The sequence below is a fragment of the Daphnia pulicaria genome, chromosome 3 (genome assembly GCF_021234035.1).
Source record: "Daphnia pulicaria isolate SC F1-1A chromosome 3, SC_F0-13Bv2, whole genome shotgun sequence".
NCBI lineage: Eukaryota > Metazoa > Arthropoda > Branchiopoda > Diplostraca > Daphniidae > Daphnia > Daphnia pulicaria.
The window spans coordinates 10,592,866-10,615,550 of NC_060915.1; the positions used below are offsets into that span (position 1 = coordinate 10,592,866).

A 22,685-nucleotide genomic window follows, 5' to 3' on the forward strand; every position below is an offset into this window, starting at 1 on the left:
TGCATGTGGTGATGGCTGCTATGTGTACCTGTGCTCTGTACGAGTGTGCACTTATAAATAGAAGCAGGCGAGAGGAATAATGCAGAGTTTAACATATTTATATATGCATACACATATATAGCCGAAATTAAACGGGACTCTTGGAGACTTTCACCGTCACCTTCTCTTTGGAAAAAAAAAATAATCTGGGGACTTCATATTGGAAGATTTATTTTATTTTTTATTTTTATTCTTTTTTTAAGAATATTTGGGACACAAGCTGAAAATGTGTTAATAGACGGACCGTGTTTTATATCTTTCTCTTTTTTCCTTTTTTTGAATGATAATTGAAGAAGAAGAAGAAGTGGAAAGAGATGTGTTGGGATGTTTCTTATAAAGAAAGGTGTCGTCATAAGTATTAAGTGCCTTAGAAAGAACGTTTATACCGGTATTCCCGACGTTATAGTCCCCTCCCTCTTACCTCATTATTATTAGGTATTAAAATACAACCGGGTAATCATCCCGAGGCTAATCATAATCGGCTGCTCCGGTTAGTCCTTTTCAATTCTCGATTTTGTTGTTGTTGGTCTCTTTGGATTGTCTCTCTTTCTCTAATAAAGAGTGGCCGTCGCCCCTTGAATTTGATTATGATTGAAAAAAATCCTCCCTCCATGTAATTTTGAGATAAACAATCAAGAAATTCAAACGAATTTAAAATATTTCTTGATTCATTTTTATTTCTTTATTGTTTCGTTTCTTCTCTCTTTTTTTTCCTCTTCCAAATCTTAAAAAATAAAATTTCGGGTTTATAATTTTTGTTTTTTAACAGAAAACGAAAGAGGAATAAAAAGAAAGCGACCATAAACAATAATACAGCTCTATGGGATCCCATAAATATTCAAATCGACTGGGCTGTAATGATTTTCTGTCACTCTGCCCTCGGCATCAGCTTCGTGGCATAGGGTATACGGTGCGTCCCCTGTCCCTAGATGGTTCGCCAACATCCATCAAATCACCGTAATAATCTATGCAGCACTGTTACACGCCGCATATAGATGCATAATACAGGCACAAGTAACACGAGTGCAGTGCACTCTGTGATTGCGTACTATCTCCTGCCAACAGCTCCGTCTATGTAGATCACGCTCTCTTCCGTAAACGGCCGGTATATAACAAGAACCCTATCCCGCCATCAATCACAATCATAGCAGCAAATGCACCGGGAAAGTGGTGTTCTATAGTCCCCTAAAAAGGATGTAACAGATATGCGTAGGCAGAAGAAGTAGGTACGGTTTTTCTTCGGTCTTTTCCCGCCCGCTAAATTGCGTCACGACAAATAAGGAGCCTCGTCTATGAATGGGGCGCATTACCAGCCCATTAGAAAGAACTGGCGGTAATGAGTAATGAGTGGTTTGAGGAGAAAAATAATGCGCAGAACACCAAATAGAAACGTGTTTAAATGTGTATAGGAGACCCTCGAGAAAACTGTAATGAAATGAACAAACGTTAGGAAAATCAAAGTTTCTATTTTTGTTTTTGAGAGAAGGAATTCGCTTTCATATGTTGATGTCATTTAGTCGATCTGGTTTCACTGATGGCGAACATTGCGTGTATAAAGTGGCCCATTCGATTCCCTCGCAAATGTTTTATATAATCAAACTAAGCCCGAAAACATGTTGCGTCGATCGTTTTTATGCACGAAAACAAAATTCCAATGGGAAATTTAAGGAAATATTACATTAAAATCCTCGGATTTTTGTTTTTGGTTTTATTTTCTGTTTTCTCAAATGTTTCATTTGGATTATGGCCCGCTAATTTATGGAGACCATTGCAGCAAAAGTCTGTCGTCAAACATTCGCCATTTGCATATTCTCTTTTCTTTTTTTTGTCCCCGAAAGATTTGCGAAACAAGTCAAACCCCCCGCCCTGATCGTGAAAATCCTTGGCGACTATGTAGTATCCCGAGCCGTATAGTCACCGGTGGCAATAAAGATCTGGGAATGAGATGAAGAGGATCCCGACATGGCCTCCCGATCTCACCTCTCACGCAAACATTGGCATGCCAGCCCAGCTCTTCTTTGAATAGTTTCTCTTATTATTATACATTTGGCGTTTCCATGTATTACGTCATTTTCATTCTTTTGGCTTCGATCGATGTTGTTTGAACAAAAAACCGTCGAATGATGGATGACCGTTGGATTCACGTTAGATGGGCGGAGTGAATGAGAGAGAGAAAAAAAAAGAGTCATCCGAACGCGATACGTTTTTCGATGGGAGATATCCGCTCGGGGTTGTTTTCTCTCTCGTACGACTATCGAAGCAAACAAACAAACAAACAAGAGAAGAAGAAGAAGAGATCGGTGATATATACGAACGCGGCGCAGTGATTCTTCCAGAAAGAGAGAGAGAGAAAAGAAGGGCAAGACCACCCGGCGAGGGGTTTGTTGTTCATGTCCCGGATGACTTATAGTATGGTGTCGTTAACTTAACTGTTACTTTTATTTATTTATTTTTCTTTTGTTTTAATAGCAGTTCAAACATTGGTGTAGATATAAAAGAGAGAGAGAGAGAGAAAGTAACAATCCCCATACGGACAGGGATTATTTGTTCGTTTCTTATTTTCGTTTTATGTCCCGGTAATATCGCCATTCGACTCGATCCTTGGGCTTTAGAACTTGGAACAAATTGATATAGTGAGCCGTGAAGTCGCTTGGCTTCCCGACGTGATGAATGGGACCGACGGAAGATTTTATTTATTTTTTTGTTTTTCGAATGCGGCCAACAAAAACAAATGACTTTAGAAAACTGCTTCATTTCTCATTTGCATGTCTGTGAAATCGGCCATCTCGAACCTATGGAAAAACAAATGCTCCTTTGTAAAAAAAACTGCTGTTTCGCCCAGCGCGTGTTGCATTACTCTCTAAACATTCTCGACTTCTCATTTGTTATTTTTGACCACAATCACAGGGATTATCTATTCCGCCTGAGCTTGGACGGACTGGCTCTCTTGGAGGAATCGCGCTGGCCAGCCGCCGACGAAGTGGTCCGTCTCTGTCAAGACAAGGGCCAGTCGGAGGACGACTGTCACAACTACATCCGCGTTCTGCACGTCCACGGTATGTATACACTATGCACACACATTTCTATGACGCAAACATTCGCAATTGATTGCCTCGAGAAAACTCCAAACTTTTGTCGAGAAATTCTTTCCAGACTCCGACAAGTTTGTTCTCTCCATTTCGCTTCATGTCAAGTGTCATGTCAAACCTGATTTCCCCTCCTCGGGAGCCCCCAACCGACAGAATATAAAGGTTTCGATCCAATGCCTTATTAATCTGACCATAATAAGCCGCTTTGATGCCCGAATTCAAATTTCGAAAAACTCCCAAAACCAGACGGACAAAAATACCAAAAAATTAACAACCGAAAAACGAAAAACTCGAGCTCCCATCTCACATGTATACAGTCTGTGTCATTTCGGGATGATAATAATAATCGGATAGCTACGTAGAAATCTCGCGTCTCTTATCTAACGTGCTCTCCTTCTTTTCGTCTCTCTCTGCTTAGGTGAACGAATTCTGGCGTGCGGGACCAACGCCTTCTCGCCGCGCTGCTCCTGGCGTCCGGTTGAGGCCATCGACGTCGTCTCGGAATGGTCATCGGGCGTTGCCAGGTAGGAAAACAACAACACAAAAAAACTTAACACACTGTTTCTTTTCGCTATGCCCCTACCCCCCTCTTCTGTTGATGGCCAAGATGTTTGACACACACAACTCGCTGGATCTGATAGTTTGAAAAAACAAACAAAAAAAACAAACAACCAAAACAACCAACAACAAGAAAATGAAATGCGTGGCGTTATCAAATTGAAATCGGTGCTGTTGTTTGTGTTGTTTTTTTTTTTTTCTCCCTTCTCTTCCCGCACAGTTTCACAACTTTACATAATAGATTGGAGCTCTCCTGCCGGGAGCCTGTGCCATTTTTCATTTCTTGTTGTTTTTGTTTTTTTTCTGGGGGGAAGTTATCAACCAGATTGAAAATAGGAGAATTTGTCAGTGACGTAACCCAAGAAAATATAGGGGTACCGCAGATTCGGTTTCCTTTTTCAACCAAAATAACGGCCGTCTCTCCCAACTGGCATCATAATCCCGTTTTGCATATTACACATTAACATACATCGCCGTGAAGAACGAACGAAGCGGCTTATCTCTCTCATCTTGCCAGCCAACCCTACAATGAAGCGGTCGATGCTTCCAAAACATAAAAATGAGAAGCTGATAGAGGAGTATAAGAAATAAAGGGCTCAAACCGGTAGAAAGTTGAAGTGGAGCGCGGGGCCCGGGAATTATGAATGGGTTTCAAGAGTCTTGGTAACGATCCAGAATTCCAAATTTTAATTCTTCCCGTCTTTCATGCGTGGTCGTGTTGGTTTATTTTTTCCCCCCATTTTGGCGTTTGCCTGTTTCATCATTCGCGCCCCCCGAGAACCAAAAGTCATAATAATAAATCAATTTTCTCCTCCAATTTTGGGTGCGATGGTGGCGTGCAACAACAGGTGTCCGTACAGCCCACACAGCCACATCAGCAGTTTACTGTCGAGCGGACCCGCAGGCTCGGCCGATTTGTACATCGGCTCGCCGACGGACTTCTCCGGCCAGGACAACGCAATCTACCGGCTGCCTTTGCCCTCGTCCGCTTCATCATCGGCCGGCAGCAGTGCCACTCCTCAGCACATTAAAGGGCGTCTGAGGACGATGCAGTACAACGCCAAGTGGCTCAACGTTCCCGACTTTGTCGGCTCGGTGGAAGCCGACAACTTTGTCTACTTCTTTTTCCGGGAGGCGGCCGTCGAGTTCAGCAACTGCGGCAAGGCCGTTTACTCGCGAGTGGCCCGCGTCTGCAAGAACGACTTGGGCGGCGGCCAGCTGATGCTCAAAGACACGTGGACGACCTTCCTCAAAGCCCGGCTCAATTGCTCACTGCCAGCCGAGTACCCGTTCTATTACGACCACATTCAGAGCGTCACTTTCTTGGAAGAGGAGCGGCTCTTTTACGCCACTTTTACAACCTCAGAGTACGTTGACTGGGTTTTCATGTTTTTATTGGCGGCAGATTCAAATCGGCATCGGTTAAACATTTCTTCCAATTTCCCGCTCTCGTAGGAATTCGATCGCTGGATCGGCAGTTTGCTCTTTTACGCTCGATTCGATGCAAGAGACGTTCGCTGGGCCGTTCAGGTCCCAGTCGAGCCCCACGTCGACTTGGGAGAGCGTCCACTCGACTCACGCTCACTCGCACTGCAGCTCCCACCACCCGGCCCATTCGAGTTCCAGCAGCTCCCTATTGGAAGCTGAAAAATACCAGCTGATGGATCGGGCTGTCCAGCCAATCTCTCGACCCGGCAAGAACGGAAATGGGCCACTCATTCGGCTCGATTTAGAACGATTCAGTCACATCGCCGTCGACGTGGTGGCCACCAAAATTCATTCATTCGTCCACGTCCTCTACGTGGCGTCGCGAGACGGTCTCGTTCGCAAGTATTCCGTCTTGCCCAGGACCCAGGAAGCCTGTCTGGTCGAGATCATCGATCCTCTGGCCCTGTCTAGCCAACTGGCCGACCGCCAGATCAAAACGATGCAATTTCTCAAACAGCAAGTATGTCACGTGAAGGAATCTTGATTCGTTTCCCATTTGGAAACCAGATAGTCCATATGGCTCATTCTTTTCTCTTATCTCCTCTTTTGTTTCGTTTCTCCCGTTGCCACCCTCTCGTGTACGTATCCTGTGTCGTCACCGTGCAGAACGCTCTGTACATCGGAACGGAAAACGAGGTGATCCGGCTTGGCGCCAGCCAACGATGTAAGCGATTCACCACCAAGACGCAGTGTCTCAATTCCATGGATCCTTACTGCGGCTGGCAATCCGCGCTGGAGGAGTGCACGCCGCCTCCCAACAAGAATCCGCTCGTCTCCTATTGGCAACAAAGCATCACCAGCTGCCCCATACTCAACGCTCCAGGTGAATATCTTTTTTGGAAAGTTTTCGTTTTCTCCAACAGAGAAAGCAAATATTGATTTGTTACAAAATAAATAAGTCGAAACCAGCAACAACAAGGGGATTCTGTACACAATCCTGTTTGGCTTTTCCCAACTCTTGATTTGCCGTTCAAACAACTGCGATAGTATCGATAGTGTACGAGTAGACCTTGACGTGGATGTGTACAGAGTTTGAATTTGCCAAGTTGAGTAGAAACTATACTACAAGGTCTTTAAACCTTGGGAACTGTTAGATTACAATCTGTATAGTTTGCAGTTGACAGCAGACGTTTATCCTCCAAGGAACTATTGTAATATTCCGTGTTTTCCGTTGTTTATGCTGTGTGCCCGTGTTTTTCGTTTCAACGGTAGCGATAACACGACAACGAAGCAGATGGGAAAAGTCTCAGTCAAAGGTTAGCAAGTCAATCAGTAGTTTGGTTTAATCGCATAGCCGTTGGGCACAGTATCTGTTTGATTTTCCCTATCAAACCTCTGCTACGTGTCGAATCTTTCCAACTATTCTAGTCCCCGTCAATATTTGCTGGGATTAATGTATCAAATTCAATTTGATTATTATTAAAAATGAATTCAATTCATTTGATTTTAATTAGTTGACGGCGGATGGGGCGATTGGAACGATTGGTCGCAGTGCGCCCACACCGGTGAGGGCGCCCAGGGGGATCGCTGTTCTTGCCGCCAGCGTCATTGCAATCGACCGGCACCAGCGCATGGAGGCCAGCGTTGCTTGGGCCACAGCCACGAAGTGGCCAATTGCACACGTCACGGAGGCTGGACCGAATGGTCAGCCTGGTCGGCCTGTTCGCAGACCTGCGGCTTGGCCGTCAAGACACGCCGGCGATCCTGCGGCAATCCGGAACCAGCTTTCGGCGGTCGACTTTGCGTCGGTCCCGACCGCGACGAAATCTACTGCCCGAGCAATCCTCCTTGCCCGGTGAAAAGCGTCCCACCCATCGACGGCCAGTGGTCCGATTGGGGCGACTGGAGCGAGTGCACGGCGTCATGTGGCGGAGGCTTCCGTTCCCGGCTGAGGCGCTGCGACAATCCGCCGCCGCAACACGGCGGAACCGATTGTTCCGGCTGCGGTGTCGAGTACCAGACTTGCAATGCTCACTCTTGTTCCGAGGCCAAGAAAGTCACTACATGGACGCCCTGGCTGCTGGCCAACGACACGGATCTCGGACGCATCGAGAGACGATTCCGTTTCTCTTGCAAGGCGCCCGTCGACACGAACCTACTCAAAGTTGGCACCATGAAACTCGAGGAGCGCATCTGCCACACGGACGGCACCTGTCTGAGAACAGGTCAGTTGTCTTTCTTCTCACCTTCCCTCCCGTCTTCTTTTGTATTTGCCAAGTGGCTCGTGGAGAAACCACCATTCAAATGGGGGGCAAAAAACAGCCTGGTCACTCTACGCCATTGTTCCTTGTGCCGAGATTTTTTTTTTTTTTTTTTCAAATAATAAATAATAAAAAGAAATCAATGTGCGACAGGATGTCGACAGATGGCATTCGAGAAGCTTTACCGATTCAAATTTGTAAAATGACTAAACTTTCTCTTTGATGCCGAATAGATTCAGGGAATACGGAAGGCGGTTGGTCTGAATGGTCAGAATGGACGGAATGTTCACGCCAGTGCGGCGGAGGTCGGCAACAACGCACAAGGACTTGCGACGGACCCGGTTACCTGCGGTCGTCCGACTGTGACGGTCCCACCTTGATGGAGCGCGCCTGCAACCTCCAGCCGTGCAAAGGTGTCTGGAGTTGCTGGACCGAGTGGTCGGTTTGTTCCGTCACCTGCGGACAAGGTACCCGGTCTCGCTCGCGTACGTGTTCCGTCGAAGGCGGTGATGACTCGTCCAGTAGAAACGAACTGGACATTGAAGGATGCGTCGGCCCTTCGGAGATGAAGGAGTACTGCAACAATCCCAGTTGTGAACGTAAGTCTCCACTTCCATTAACTTTACCCAACGGAATTTGACGATCAACGCAATAAGAACTATAAGCCGTTGGGGTCCAATCACGAAATGAGAAAGTAGTGGAGACGATAATAATCATTTGTTCGTAAGGCCGGACAATCAAATTTTCAAAGTGCGGATGCCCATTTGAGGGTGAAATGATGATAATTCAGCCATCATGATTTGACTGATTTACAGTCCCGGATACTGAAGAACAAAGAAAATTAAACATCAAACCATCCGGCATGTGAATCTATCCGAACATAAAAAATGTGTTCAACATTTGAGAGGAAAAAAAAATAGAAAAAGAGTCGGCGGCAGAGAGAAAGAGAGCCCTGCTGGTGTGCGTTATCTATCCGCTTCCTTTTACGTCAACGGCACCGGTGCAGATAGTTTTTATTTGCACGGTCCGCTGCGTTTGAACCAGATAGGAGAGAGCATTATGATCCAGCCGTGAACCTTCTAACTATACTACGCCATATCCAGCAGCCGTATCGTAATTTTATGCCCGTGTTGTTGTTGGTTTGTTATGTTTTCAAACCAAACAATCGGAACTCGACAGTAAAAAATTATTGCTCCTGGATTCCCGATTGCAAAGAATTGCGAGTGTGATGCGTTTCATTCGTTTCTTACGTCACATCACGCTGGGTGTTTCATGAGTCGGCTGAAATATTATCTCAAAACAAATGTTCTCAGGCAGTTTTTCCCCAACAAATTTCGCCATTTTTATTCGCTCGTAATATTTATATGCGATGGTAATTATTAAATTTGTTTATTTTTTTCCCCCTCTCGTAAACAGCTACAGAAGGATGGGACGCCTGGTCGTCGTGGTCCCTGTGCGACGCCGACGGAATGCAAGTGCGGAGGCGCAGGTGTATGATTGGCGATCTCGATCACGCACCCGCTCCGGGATTGTGTCAGGGGCGTAGCCAAGAGGAACGCGTTTGCATCAGCAATCTAGAAGGTAATTACGACATGTGATTTATATAATACGATCGGTCTTGTTTTATCGGTTTTATCTATCGTTGCTGGGGTCGGTTACTGCAGATTACGGGGTCAGATTACAACTGCAACGTGATTCAAAATTGTAATCTCTGTGTTTGCTTTGATGAAATTTGCTTTGATGCAATGATTGTTTTGTGAACATGTTTCGAGTTGATTTGACACTCTGACAGCTCGAAAAACCTTGAACTTTTATTGTCTAATCGACGGGGTTTTTTTTTACCGAGTTCAGTATCGTATAGTATTGTGAAATTGTGTTACCATCTGTCGTAATTATGGTAACGATTATTTCTCAATAGATGATTATCTTTTTCATTAATTTAACAGACAACACGCTAGCGGTGACTTCGTTGAGCGGTGAATCGGATCAATCTTCAACCAAACTGATCGTCGGTGCGGCCATCGGCGGTCTCCTGCTGGGCGTCATTTTGGTGGCGATCGGCCTATGGTTTGGCCTTCAGAGGAACGATGGCCAGCTGGATCTGGGTCGATTCGGAACGATTGTCGGCGGCAGTAAGCCGCGCATTCCGTCCAGTCCACACTATTTGTCCGCCAAACAGCAGAATCATTACGTGTCTGTCGGATCACTCGATTGGAAGAAATCGAGTGTCATCGAGGAAGTCGGCGGGAACGGGAGTATCAGTCGAGGACTCCGACCGCCACCATTGAAAATCAGCAACAGCAACATCGGCATGAGTCCCGAATTCCCTGCGGATCGTTGCGCGACTATCAAGCGCAACAGCGGCGGCCACAATCAAATGAGGACCAACATCGAATCAGACAGCTTATACCGTTGACCGAAATTATTTTTAAATGACTCTCTCAAATTCGTCTTTTCAATCGACGTGATATAACTTTTTGAAACATGCAAATCCCCATTGATTCGAAAAGTTTTTATCGATTGAACGTCCATAAATAATTGTTTTTCATATCTTCTAACCTCGTCAAAGAGTATAACCAAGTCAGATTATGTTTGACTCTTTTATTTTTATTTTTTTCTAAATGGAGAATTTGTCTGAATGTGCGTGAATGTGGTTTATGCGTGATTGGGTTTCACTCTATCTGTACATTACTACAGTTACTTTCGGTTGATCGTGATGATGTAATACTCTTCAATTGTGGTTTTGTCAGGGTTTTGTTGACTTGTTTGCGCTTGTCTGTACATATCTAGAGTTGTTCATGTCACGTTAGCCTCACGCCACAAAGTATCCTCTAAGATGGATTCAAGCCAGCTCAAAACTCCATTCGTTCGTAATATACATACGTGAATTTGTGTAAAAAAAAAAAAAATCAAATTTAAATACTAAATTTAAACGTTAACCCTACTTCGACATTATCGTAGACGCATATAACCTACATACCTGACCATCGCCTTAACCAGAGCCTTTAATTATTATTTAGTATTAGCTGCATTTTTTTTTTAAACTGACATTTTCATTTCATATCTAAAACCATACACATCATCCGGGTCAATTAGTTCATGTACAATTGGTCAAAACGAAGCTATACAAAAGGCTATGTCTTTAAATATAACTTTCTCGGTAAAGTTTTTTCGGTGAATATCATGTGCCATAATCATATCGTTACTTAAATAGTATTACACTGCATTACGCCTGACATTAGTCGTACATGTATCAAAGTAAGTACTACACGTATTTAACGATTGATCGATTTCATTTTGTTTTTAATTGTTCGGTTTATGTTTATGTTCTGCAATGTGTTGCTTGCCTTATAATGCCTTATTCATATTGTTGTGGGAAATACACCACGACGCTCTCGTTGTCTTCAAAAATATTCATTTGTTTTATTATTTACGACTTTGGAAAGGGAAGAATGAAATTAACGACTTGTCGGGACAAGTGTAAATCGTGGAAATACAAAGTTCGTGTTGTTATTCGAAAGAACGAACAGAAATCAACGAGATAAACATCTCGTCGGCATTCGATTACATTGTTGTTGTTTTTTGTACACGCTCAGTTTTGTTAAACATTCCGAGTCTACGTGCCGGTTCTCCATAAAAGATTGAGGAGGCATTAAGCACAAAGCGAATCACTGTTGATCCTGTCACACAGATAATCATTTCCCTCCATAAAGCTTAAGACCACTCATCGGTATGAATCATAGAAATGTACGACATTCCCATCGGGATGCAAAAAAAAAATGACAAAGTTTCCTGATGGACCAAGACGATAGACGTTTCTTACTCGCATTCTTTTCTCATTGCGCTGGGCGTTCACGTCGATTTGCTATAGGCCATCAATCAATTTCGCATATGTTGACTCATTTGTTTTTTTTTGGCTTGTGGTATACGCTGGAATTTACATCGTTGCAAAATGCGAGTTTGACAAGCAACTAGAAAATATTTTGACGGCCATATCTGATGGGGCGGGCCTTGTGCGCGACGTGATGCAGCTCATCGGAACTAAACTGTTCAAGGCATTTGAATATACACGCAGTCGCCGTACTGCGCATGCCAACTTTCACTTTTGCGCGTTTACGGTCGGGTCGTCGCGCTATTACGTCGTGTATCGCGCCAGCTATACATGTCCCTCGGAATGCGATAGGACTGAAGAAAATACTTGACTCGATGGAATTCATTTTCGATTGAATCTAACTGTAGTCTAATCCAGCCATTCAAGAGTTCAATACACCGTACTACTTCCAAAATTTAATTTGTTATGAGCTGGTGACTTTCTGAAAAAAATACCTCGTGACACATCGACAGCTGTGACTTGAGTCTCCCGGAAGACTTGAGCCAAAATAGGCTATGAGAAAAAAACATAAATATCGGGAGAAAGAGGACGATTTGGCAATGCAGACAACGTTTTTTCTGGTCACCAAAAAAAAACAAACTTCCCGTCTAAAGAAAATTCGAACAAGAAAAGGCAAAGACGGTTTTGCCAGCGGATTGATGGGTTTTAGCCGGACATGGCCGGCCAGTCAGACGCTATTCCAGACATCGTTTAGAAAGTTGTACCTTTCTAATCACTTTTACTCGCTCATATCCTCCTCGTTTCCGGAATGCTAATAACGCAAAAATGAAAATGGTCGATTGGATTAAACTTTCACATCGTTGGACGGCATCGCTTGCCCAACTTTTGCATTTCATGGCGCTGCAGTGAAATTACAAGGAAAGGTAAAATTGTCCGGTATTAGTATTGGCCACCTAATAGCTTTGACTTTCGCATTTGACGACATATATAACCATTTGTAGTTAAATCAAACGCGGCATGTCTTCCGTGAATTCACTTTTACCTCGACGAACCTCTCCCTTTTCAGGCAAGAAAAACACACAGATAGTGAAGACTAAAACAATGAGGAAATCTCGGAATGTGCGTGGAGAAGCCGGAGTCAACAGATTGCTGCAATAGCTGTATAGCAGCCAAATTAGATTGCGACTAGTACCGACATTTTAACGCAAGACTACCTTGACTTTTGGGCCATCAGGATCTCCAACCCGCTGATGCCAATAAAGAAAGTTGTAAATTTACATCATTACGAAATGAAAGGAGCAGCAGCATCGGGTATATGGTCTGCGTAACCTTAAATAATAAGTACTGCATGTCGACGTCGCAAATAAGAAACGCACCAAGAATCCGGTTACGTAGAAAAGGGATTTTTATTGCTTGAACGGATAAAGACAAAGGGCGAGGGGGCGTTGGGAGAAAGAAACAATCAAAAGAAAACAACCTCTTTAAATTTTATAATATTAAAATCGGATGACGGAATTTGATATAGAATGTGAAAGGATTACAGCCTGGTGATGGCCTCCATCTGAGATGCAATGTGAGTTTCAGAAGGCTTTTAGAATTATAGAAATTAACTTTGCCACACCCAACGATCGTCGTCTGAATCGAGGACGATTCTGGGTACGCCAAAGATCTTTCTCTGCTGCTCCGAGACGCTCTTGCTCGCTCGAGTGAACTGATCGTCGGACTCTGGATTGGACACGGAATTCCGCTTGTTGAAGTTGGGTTGGTTATTCCGATTCGATCCGAACGGGAATGGGCGTTGTTGAAAGAGCCCGTCGACCAGTTCGGCCGGATCTAATATTCCAATGACATAGCTGGGCAGAGCGTCGGTGCTCAATCGTGTGGATCTTCCACTAAATGCAGCTTCGTTGTCGTCGGCCTCCTCCGATTTCCCCTTCTCCTTTGGGGCGAACAAGTTGTCGAACGGCGGGTAGCGATATTGCCATATCTCGTTCTCCAACACCGTATCAACTGGCTGAAGAATTCGAACTTGCTTAGAAGGGCTTTCAGAAGGTTGGGCTGGTGGAACAGGTTGCTGGGCGATTGCTGTCGACTGATCCTTCACCAGCAACACAAGACCGTCGTCCTCTCTCTTCTGGGCGGCGTCCGTCGATAATAAAGGAGTAACATCTGATGAAATCAATCAACAAGACAAGATCTTAAACTTTTGTGTTGTTGAACATCGTTTCTGATAGCAATTTAGGGTGGGCGCTTCTCAGTACATTTTCTTGGGAACTATTTCGAAAGACAATTCATGCATTTAGTAATATTGTGTGGCTACATAACGTGGGAGGTACTAACGTGAGTTTCTTGCGCTGCAACAGCATTGATTACAAAATGCTTTCACGTAGACGTCTCGCTAGCTCAAACATAAATATATGAACAACCTAGATACTTTGTAGGTTGAATTTCGTCAACATTGGTTAAACAGCTATTTTTCAGCTTATTTGTTTTGGTAAGTTATCCGTGAAATGTTATTCGTTCAAATAGGTTAACGGCACAGAGCTTTGTAAACCGCAAAATAACTTGGCGCTTTGTTTGTAACATGCTCAAGAAAACAAACAAACAAGTTCTATTTTTTTTTTACATGTGAAAATGCATATGGGAAAGTCTGAAACATACTTGACGATGCGAAGGGCGCGTCCGGTAGTGGAAAGCTGTTGACGGGCGAATTTTGAAGGATCATCACGGAAGAGATGACCAGGACTATGATCAAGTGTCGGGTGAATGTGTCCGTCATGGTGGTAGCCATATCGATCGGCTGTATGATAAATCACTGCAATTACCTGTGCATCAGTGTCAATCAATCAATCAAAGAGATGTTATTCAAATCGTTAAAACTCATCAGCGTTCAAATTGCCGATCACGAAGCCCATGAAGGCAAAGGGCGTCAGAAAAACCTTTCGATATTCATTAGAGATAAAACTAAACAAAACAAAAAACAGAAATGCTGAAGGGAAATGCAATGAACAACTATTACAAGTATCCCAACAAACAATCACCTGCGGTACTACCAGCACTCTCGGGCGCTCTCCGTATCGAGAGTGTGGACCTGTAGGACTTAACTGACTGACTAACTAACGGACGGCTGGCTGTCTGGTTAGAATCGAGAGAACTAACTCTTGTAGCGGTGAGCGTGTGTTCCGCTTGCTAATGTCAAGGTCCTCCGGTGAAAGTGCCCTCACAGAACAAAAGAGAAAAGAGTTTTTTTTTATTTTTCCTTCAACGTTTTCACCTATGATAGTGTGTGCGTGTGTGTGTGTGTGTGTGTGTGTGGCAGCTGGGATCGCGCGTCGGCTCTCCACCAGCTGCAGCCATAACACCTCTACCTCTACGTCAGAAAAGGCTGTGCGCTGCCAATGGCTATCCTGTCGTGACCCCGATTCTTTATTTTTTCTTTCCCATGTGTTTCTCCCTCTATACAGCTCTTTCACCTCTCCCATATACATCTCTTTCCTATATATATATGACCCCCATCTCTAAACCAAAGAGCTTTTTTCGTTCCTTATCCGAATAATGCAACACGACCATGCATACCTGTTGCTGTTTATTGACGTGGGGCCCCTTTTATTTTTTCTTCAGACCTTCTCCGACACGCGCAGTCCTTTTAACTCCTTATTAGACTGGCCCTGCCTACAACACGATTGACCACTGCTTTTCAAGATGCATCGATTCGATTTCCTCCACATCTCGCACCCCTCTCGGAATTTTCCCTTTTCTTTCCCTGATGCAATCACGCCAGAATAATCGATGGTTCCTCCCGATATGCGCCACTCAACGTTCTTATAGCCTGCATAGGCCGTGCTGGACGTAGGCGACTCAATCCAAAACACATCATGCATGAACCAAGAAATGTTGATTACTTTCGTGTGACGATGATGAACCGACTTCAATGTAGCTAATATAATTTCAGGCGAGCTTCTCAAAATTTTTTTTTTATTTTTATTAAAATGAACCTTTACCGACTGTTGTATGTTATTTTTTGTCAAATGGAATCCTTTTTCGATTGCGTGTACCACTGAGTTAATTGTTACTAATAAAGGCGTCGAACAGAACGTTTCACTTGACTGGTCAACCAACTTGGTAAAAAGTGATGCAGTCGAGAAAACAACGCTCCATATGAGCCCAATATGTTCGTCCAGGGAACAATAGACTATATGCCGCTGGGATGCTAATGGAGTATACGAGTTCTGTCATGACTTTTTTCACTTTTCCGGCAGCTTCGCTTTACATACAAACACAACGGAGGAGATTGCATGTCGTGGAAAGTCGTCATCCGAGAAAATTCCTTTTTTTGGAGGGTGGCAGTAAGGATTTGTATCGTGTTTTTGTTTCCCCTCAGCTTTTGTTGACTCGAGCTGACAAGTGTCACTTTCGGTATACACCCAGATACACCAACAGTCACGCAAGCGAGGGGTTTACTTCAACAGAAATCAACATAGAAATGGGGACTCGGGACTCGCTCATTAATTCGTGATAGGACCCTAAGTCTTCTTTCGCTGAACGCAATCTCCACTTATGTGTTTGTAGATCTACTTGATTAGCATTTTGTCTATATGAACTCCGCCGAGCGCTCTTGATGGTGATGTTGATGTCCACATCTGCTGGCAAGTGTCTTTATTCCGCAACAACAACAACAACAACAACAAAAAAAAATCAGGACAAATCGTTCAATTTCGGCATTGTTTCGAGAGCGCTTGCTGCTTGCATCTGTGCAAACTGTGAATGGCTTGATACCTACATATCGCATTGCGGTTGATGAACCGCGCTCGTCGGCAACCGGTTAGACGTTTATATTATCAATTTGTGGGATTTCTAACGTGGCTGCTGCACCCCGTATTTTGGCGCCGTACAGTCCAGTGAACCAGTTCTACAAGTATATGCAACAATAGTCGTCGTGTATCCAAAATATTCTTAAGTCTGCTGTCTCCAACGGAAGCGGTTTCTTGATTGACGAGTTTTCGCTCATTTCTAAATTTCTCTTTCGCTCGTACTTGTATTTCTTTAAAGGCATTTAGAAGCGACGACATAACCTCCAACGACGGCGACAACAACCCAGGCCAGCACTTTCGATTGCTTGCTCTGATGAATTATATGCCAGTCAACAGCAATCTGGTCCAATAGATGAAGCTCGACTGGATGTTGAGGGTGTGCCCAAGCTAATATAATCACGTTTCACGGTCAACTGCTCTCTCCATCAAGTGCTGATGCGTGCGCAGCGTCTGGTTTCCACCGAAATAAATGAGCCACTCTTTTATATATAACAAATAGATTTACAATACACACAACACACTGTGTGTATCGTAAATCTCTAGGAAAATTGAAGTCTTCCTAGGACTCTGCGGTCTCGTCTCTTATCTGAACGGAACCGTGTGCGAGGGGACACGAGTTGCACGACTTGGCGCCGACGGAAGCGCAAGTGTTGCCGGTACTTTGTTTTTCCACTTTCTCAGTCGAGTAGTAAGACGTAGACTAACCCGGTTTTCCTTGTAGGCCAGTTGTGCGTTTCTTTTCGTCACAAAGTGAGTTTTCGTTTCGCATGGTTAAATTAACACAGTGTAATCATCCGCCGCTGCTGTGTCATGAATGGAAAATCACGAAAACCTGCCCGACTGGTGTTTCAAGATATGCAACTCAAATCTGTAACTCCTATAATAGAGTGAACTGCTGGTAAGTTTACAATCTTGTTATTTTCTTTTTCTATCGCTACGCTCCGGCATGTTTGAGGACGACTACCGTTTAGATTTCTTGGAGCGAAAATTATGTTCTTTGCGCAAAAGAACACACGCGATGGAACGCAAAGATGCGCAAACTGATATGCAGGTGTCACGCAGGCAATTCATTCACTTTGAAAAGAGCCGAAGAAAAGGGCGAGACCAATAAAAGAACTCGTTTGAACCAGCAAGAAAGCCTGCTCAAAAGAGTTGACAGAATAAAGTATGTATCACGCTGGCCGTGCCGCAAATAATGTATGAGGGCGCTATTGTTGGATGGATGGCGGGTTTTTCGCTCCACTTCAAATTTAGTAGTTGACGACGCTGAAGTATTACACATTCCAAATCGTGGGAATGGATTGTAAAGGCACCGATCTGCGTCGGATAATTGGTTGAGCCCCTGCTGGTTATCAGCCAGAAAAAGTATATGTTGTTCTCCTTGTTGCACGCAACACCTCTATATAACCCAGCGTAACTAAAACCTATTTCAATAAACGAGGAGTGTGCCAAACAGCAGCAGCAGCTGCCCATCTTCTCATCGTTCGCGAGGCATCCATGACCAACAGCTGATGATGCGCATGTCGTGTCGCATTGTAATTTCTTCTTGAGGGTGTCAACTGAGAATGAGACAAAATGTTACATCGATGTCAGTACGTGACGGAATGCAGACCGACAGGCGTCATTGACCAGTTAGCCATTTGATGTCGCGAAGCAGAGTCCGTGTTTTTTTTTCTGTGAAAATGTCATCAAGCCACAATCAAAACAGAAGAAGGATTAGCTTTAAAGTATACACGACGACACACCGCCAAAAGAAATTGCCGGCCACTTCGCCCTATCAGAACCGCAGGTGCTTAAAGTTGATGGTTAAAGCGCTGAGAAGAAAAAGATTTCGTTTCATCCCTACCATGTTTAGTTTGCGTCTCCAGACGTCTATTGGAAACGCCAAAATGGCTATTGTTGTTGATAGATAAGACAATGGAATGTTTGACTATCTCACCATCTTTGATTTGCGTATAACAATGTAGTTTGCTGGACTTGCCGTCGACGGCGGCCGTCTCGGTCATCGACCCATTTTATGATTCGTCCTACTGGAACTTGGAGTACGACCCACTCGCAATGCAGCAGGTATACAGTATACTACATGTTGAGACTGTTGAAAAGGCTAGAAATTCAATTCGTAATTGAATGTTTTGATGTTAACCGTTCGTGGAAGGTCCCGATGGTGGAAACAAATTACGGCGGCAAGCTTTACTCACCATCGGATGAAGTAGAAACTATCGCCGGTCACGTTTTCAAAAGTCCAAAGCCTCCGAGGGCTCAACACGGCAAGCGGCAATGTCAGCAACAGTCAACTGCTGCGATAACAGGCGGCAGTGGCGTCGGCATCGATGGCAACGGGATCCAACGTCAATCAAGTTTCCTGCTTAAGCGCCTGGACGCTAAAAAGTCGATGGCCGAAATTTCCATTCCCGTACGTATAGGTGTATTTCTTTTATACGTAGAGACCTTCTTTAGATATCTTCTTATACACGGATTTCCCATTTGGGTGGTATCAATCTCGATTGACGCGTTTCTCCATTATCTTCGATTCCCCCTCGCCGGCTCCTATTGTTCGGTGTTTCTCTATCAAGGGAATGCGAGCCGTGTTTGGACTTCGCTCGTCGATGATTCGTCGAATCATCTGGATTTTCATTCTTATCACGTGCTTCAGCATATGTGCTATTCAGGTAAGGTTCGCAGTATTCGTTCCCGCAATTTCATCGTGAGCAATACATTGGAAATGTCTTTTTTACTGGAATAAGGATTGAAAAGGTCGTTTATGAACTTGTACGTACAATAATGAACGTTCCAACGCTCAACATTAAGCCTTCAACTCGATTTTACTAAAAACCTAAAAACTGCGATCAAAATTGAATATAGAAGATGCAAAGATTTTTTTGAACCAACGTATTACTACAACACAGGTTCAGGATCGAGTGGTTACCTACATGTCGTCGCCAGTAACGGTTCACGTCCGAGTGTCCAGAAATATGAGTCTTCGCTTTCCAGTTCTTTCAATTTGTAATAAGAACATGTTCAACATGTCAGCCATTCAGATCCTAAAGGAAAAAAAGGCGAACGCTATCAAAGAGAAAAACGGTACCATCGTCTCGCAGAAAGAAATGGCCAAATGGGATGGTAAATATATGCAATTGAAAATATTGGCTAATCCAGTATGGATTGATCACGTATTATTTATAGTGGGCGATTTAATTGGAGTGAATGACTACAATGTTTCCCAGCTTTGGGATTTTATTTCTCATTCACTTAATAAAGATGGGATTCATCATGGGATGGCCCTAGAAGTGAGTCCTACAACCTAAAAATAATACATTAAATTCCAAGAATAGCGGAATTTTTGCGTTTTTCAGTGCTACTTTGGAAGAAATAAGACGTGTGAAGAACGTGGACGTTGGGAAGTAATATACAATTACATGGGCGTCTGCTACTCTTACACGCTAAGTATTTTTATTTCGTAATTGTGTAATCGACAGTTGATTACAGCCAATTTTATTTTTCATAAGACGGATCTCTAGTCAACACGACTGGCCTATTCAACAACTTCTACCTAAAGGTATTAAGAGATGCAAAATGAAATGTTTTAAGTGAAATTAAATTAAATGTCGGTTATTTTTAAGCTGCAAGATACCCAGCCTTTGGCTTACAAGGACGACGCAAGTGGATGGAAACTACTCATACACGACCAAAGGGATTCACCGCTGATTCACCTTCGCACACACGGCACAACACTCTATCGTGGCTGGTCCAAAGATATCCGCGTTTTCATAAGACAGGTTTCATTTGACATTCACACACATTCTGTTTATTCGTTTACTTCGTCAGTTATTTGGATCTTTCATTTTTAATAGTTTCAGACGATAAATAGCGATAAGCGTCCGTGCTCCGATGAAATCGACTACTCCTACTCTGAGTGTGTTGCAAATTGTTTTATTAAAGAAGTGAACGCCAATAGCATATGTCGCCTTCCTTATATCAAAGGTAAATCTACAAAATTTCCAAGCTATACTATTTTATTGACTTGAGATTGATTTATTCAACTGCCTTTGGTTCTGTAGCTTTAAAAGACGATGATCCTGAGCCGTGTAACGATTCCCAAGCGTACGCAGCTGTCAACAAAAGGGTGGACGACCTCCTTTTCTACGGAGAGTGGTCCGAAAACAATTGTCCGTGTCCAAGACAATGCAATCAGGACTTTTACATAACGTATGCCGAGACAAATCAAATGGACAAAGAACAGGAGAACAAGGGGAAATTGCGGATCTTTTATCAGGCAAATTATTAAATATTTTAGTCAACCCATTAAAAAAACGTCATTTGCATCATTTTGTGCTTAGGATTTGACCTATGACGATATTGAAGAGGAGTTTGGTTACACGACTATCCCTTTGCTCTGCGATATTGGCGGCTCGCTAGGTTTGCTACTGGGTGCTTCGGTTCTCACTTTCTTCGAAATCATCGAGGCTATCTCGACAGCATTGGTCCATCTAACAGCTATGTTTACTCACTGTTGCTGCCTATTTGTCAAGTCAAAACCAGAGCCCCGACCGATTTAATATCATTGTGTGTGAAAAATGCTGCACCAACAACACTGTTGTTGTATTTCAGCTTCAATTATTGCCGATTCAAAAGGTTATTTGAAACAAAGCTATAATCAACAAGTTTTTAATTGTTGTTCTTAAGAAACGATTGACTAATTAGATTTGGGTTTCTGCTGAGCATCCAAGTTAACGAAGATGGACGCATTAATCGGTGCGAACGTCTGTTTTGGGATTCCAACCATTCGATTCACTGGTAATCGTTGTCTTAATTGGATCAGCATTACTATAGCGAAGATACTGAGCTAATGCACCTAATAGTCTATTATTGTTAAATGTCGTTACATATGCAATAAAATTCTGGCATGTATTGACGGTAAACATAATCAATAGAACATACTTAAATGTATATAGCTGGTCTGTTTAAAATTTTAACTACTCAACGCAGATTTTCCAATGGCTTCCGAGATATTTTTGTATCCTTTCGATCTGAGAAAAGGGTTTCAAAATAATATTAGAGACAAGAGCATACGAATAGTTTTCACCAAATGAATAGACCTTAAAATTTCATCCAATTCGCGTTTGATTCGCCTGACGATAGGTGGACCTTGAAAAGCAAAGGAAGTGTATAATTGGACAAGACTGGCGCCAGCCAGAATCTTTTCGAAAGCATCCTGGCCGGTAGCAACACCACCGACACCAATAATAGGAATTTGGCCGCCTGTCAGACGATAGAAATCTCCGATACAGCGAGTGGAAATGTCCTTTAATGGTTGACCACTCAGGCCACCAGTTTGATCTTTGAATTCGCTCTTTAGATCAGATGGTCGACTGGTGGTAGTGTTACACACGATAATACCATCTACACGACACTTTCACGAAAAGAAAATAATTAATAAAATTGGCGGGTACACGTATCTAGACTGAAAAGCAGACTCTTACATGATCCTTCAAAATGACGTTGGCAATATCTTTTCTTTCCTCTTCATTGAGATCTGGCGCAATTTTGAGCAGAAGTGGAGGCAGTTTAGTAACTCCAAGATTGTTTCTAGCTTCCAAAACACAGGAAATGAGATTCTCTAGCTCGTTTTTTTGCTGGAGTCCCCTCAGCCCCGCAGTATTAGGGCTGGATACGTTGATGACTAGATAATCAGCAATGGCACCAAATTTTTTCACTCCATCGACATAATCTCCTACATCTTCCATAGCGGATAGTTTGTTCTTTCCTAAATTAACTCCTATAACAGCTCTTTCTGGCTTTTCTCCTTCCATCTTCACTCTACTGTATACTGCTTCATGGCCTTCAGAGTTGAATCCATATCTAAGTGAGAAATCTTTTAGAAATTAGGATATTTAGAAAAAGACTGCAACATGTAAAAATAAAAACCTGTTTATGATGGCTTTGTCTTCATCAAGTCGAAATACTCTAGGTTTTTTATTTCCATCTTGAGGCTCTGGGGTAACAGAACCAATCTCAACAAATCCAAACCCTGTTCTGTGTAACCCTTGCATAGCTTCTGCTTGTTTGTCAAACCCTGCAGCCAATCCAATAGGGTTTGAAAAATTCATCCCCCACAACCTGGTGGCCTGCATTTAATGGTATCATTACATTCGTTTACACCAATGATTTAGAATAAAAAATTTTGATACATACTATAGATTCTGGATCAGGTTTCACTTGTTTTTTAATGAGACAATGTTTCATGGCAAACACGGCAAGTTTATGAGATGTCTCTGGATCAAGACGACGAGTGAAGGGCATTACATAATCGGAAAAAAAGCTCTCGTTGCCATTCCAAATACAAAGACTAGCAAAAGTTGCAGTTCCTCCTAAAGTTACAGTCACTAGTGCTGTAAGTTGTTTCTGTTAAGAAGAAATTTATACATACATATCTTATTTATAATTTTTTCCATAGTTCCAAAATGTTATAACTTACAATGAGTTTTTCTTTTCGCGAATACATTGTAAAAAAAACTGTATAAAATGATCCGGATTTTCAAATCGTCTGGTAAAAATAGTCGGCTGCAACAAGAAACACAGTGTTGCATAATACTATTGTCGATAATGTAAATCAAGAACGAGGATGAACTAACAACTGAAATTAAACCAAAAATTTACAACAATTATT

At 43.1% G+C, this 22,685-nt stretch overlaps 4 protein-coding genes across 8 annotated transcripts in view; 2 read left to right on the top strand and 2 right to left on the bottom strand.

The window, feature by feature from the left end:
• Positions 1-10,788, top strand: part of LOC124329294 (semaphorin-5A-like) — a 28,273-nt gene extending 17,485 nt beyond the window's left edge. For both annotated transcript variants that reach the window (XM_046788309.1, XM_046788310.1), the window contains exons 4-12: positions 2,947-3,095; positions 3,547-3,652; positions 4,535-5,053; positions 5,142-5,634; positions 5,781-5,997; positions 6,629-7,339; positions 7,609-7,974; positions 8,792-8,956; positions 9,322-10,788. In XM_046788309.1, coding sequence (XP_046644265.1) covers positions 2,947-3,095; positions 3,547-3,652; positions 4,535-5,053; positions 5,142-5,634; positions 5,781-5,997; positions 6,629-7,339; positions 7,609-7,974; positions 8,792-8,956; positions 9,322-9,791 — 3,196 coding nt within the window. In that variant the 3' untranslated portion in view covers positions 9,792-10,788. The remainder of the gene's footprint in view (positions 1-2,946; positions 3,096-3,546; positions 3,653-4,534; positions 5,054-5,141; positions 5,635-5,780; positions 5,998-6,628; positions 7,340-7,608; positions 7,975-8,791; positions 8,957-9,321) is intronic.
• A 1,806-nt stretch (positions 10,789-12,594) lies between these two features.
• On the bottom strand, positions 12,595-14,366 carry LOC124328361. Its single transcript, XM_046787118.1, has 3 exons — positions 14,249-14,366; positions 13,869-14,032; positions 12,595-13,376 (listed from the first exon to the last, which is right to left on the bottom strand). Exons 2-3 carry the CDS (start codon positions 13,996-13,998, stop codon positions 12,814-12,816), a joined length of 693 nt encoding a protein of 230 aa, XP_046643074.1. The 5' UTR covers positions 13,999-14,032; positions 14,249-14,366; the 3' UTR covers positions 12,595-12,813.
• A 2,021-nt stretch (positions 14,367-16,387) lies between these two features.
• On the top strand, positions 16,388-21,047 carry LOC124329340 (acid-sensing ion channel 5-like). Of its 4 annotated transcripts, none has more exons than XM_046788387.1 (13): positions 16,388-16,674; positions 16,740-16,916; positions 17,986-18,085; positions 18,174-18,431; positions 18,592-18,687; positions 18,925-19,138; positions 19,202-19,305; positions 19,372-19,462; positions 19,525-19,574; positions 19,639-19,794; positions 19,870-19,999; positions 20,077-20,291; positions 20,356-21,047. In XM_046788387.1, exons 2-13 carry the CDS (start codon positions 16,786-16,788, stop codon positions 20,572-20,574), a joined length of 1,764 nt encoding a protein of 587 aa, XP_046644343.1. In that variant the 5' UTR covers positions 16,388-16,674; positions 16,740-16,785; the 3' UTR covers positions 20,575-21,047. The 4 variants fall into 4 exon arrangements, 3 of the variants coding, with proteins under 3 accessions (XP_046644343.1, XP_046644342.1, XP_046644341.1); XR_006916752.1 differs by lacking the exons at positions 16,388-16,674; positions 16,740-16,916 and adding an exon at positions 17,654-17,807 and having other exon boundaries at positions 20,356-20,650; positions 20,720-21,047; XM_046788386.1 differs by having other exon boundaries at positions 16,388-16,916.
• Positions 20,903-22,613, bottom strand: LOC124329341 (dihydroorotate dehydrogenase (quinone), mitochondrial-like). Its single transcript, XM_046788388.1, has 6 exons — positions 22,494-22,613; positions 22,211-22,420; positions 21,944-22,143; positions 21,499-21,877; positions 21,115-21,428; positions 20,903-21,045 (listed from the first exon to the last, which is right to left on the bottom strand). The coding sequence occupies exons 1-6, from the start codon at positions 22,518-22,520 to the stop codon at positions 20,988-20,990; spliced, it is 1,188 nt and encodes a 395-aa protein (XP_046644344.1). The 5' UTR covers positions 22,521-22,613; the 3' UTR covers positions 20,903-20,987.
• Positions 22,614-22,685: the final 72 nt, after the last annotated feature.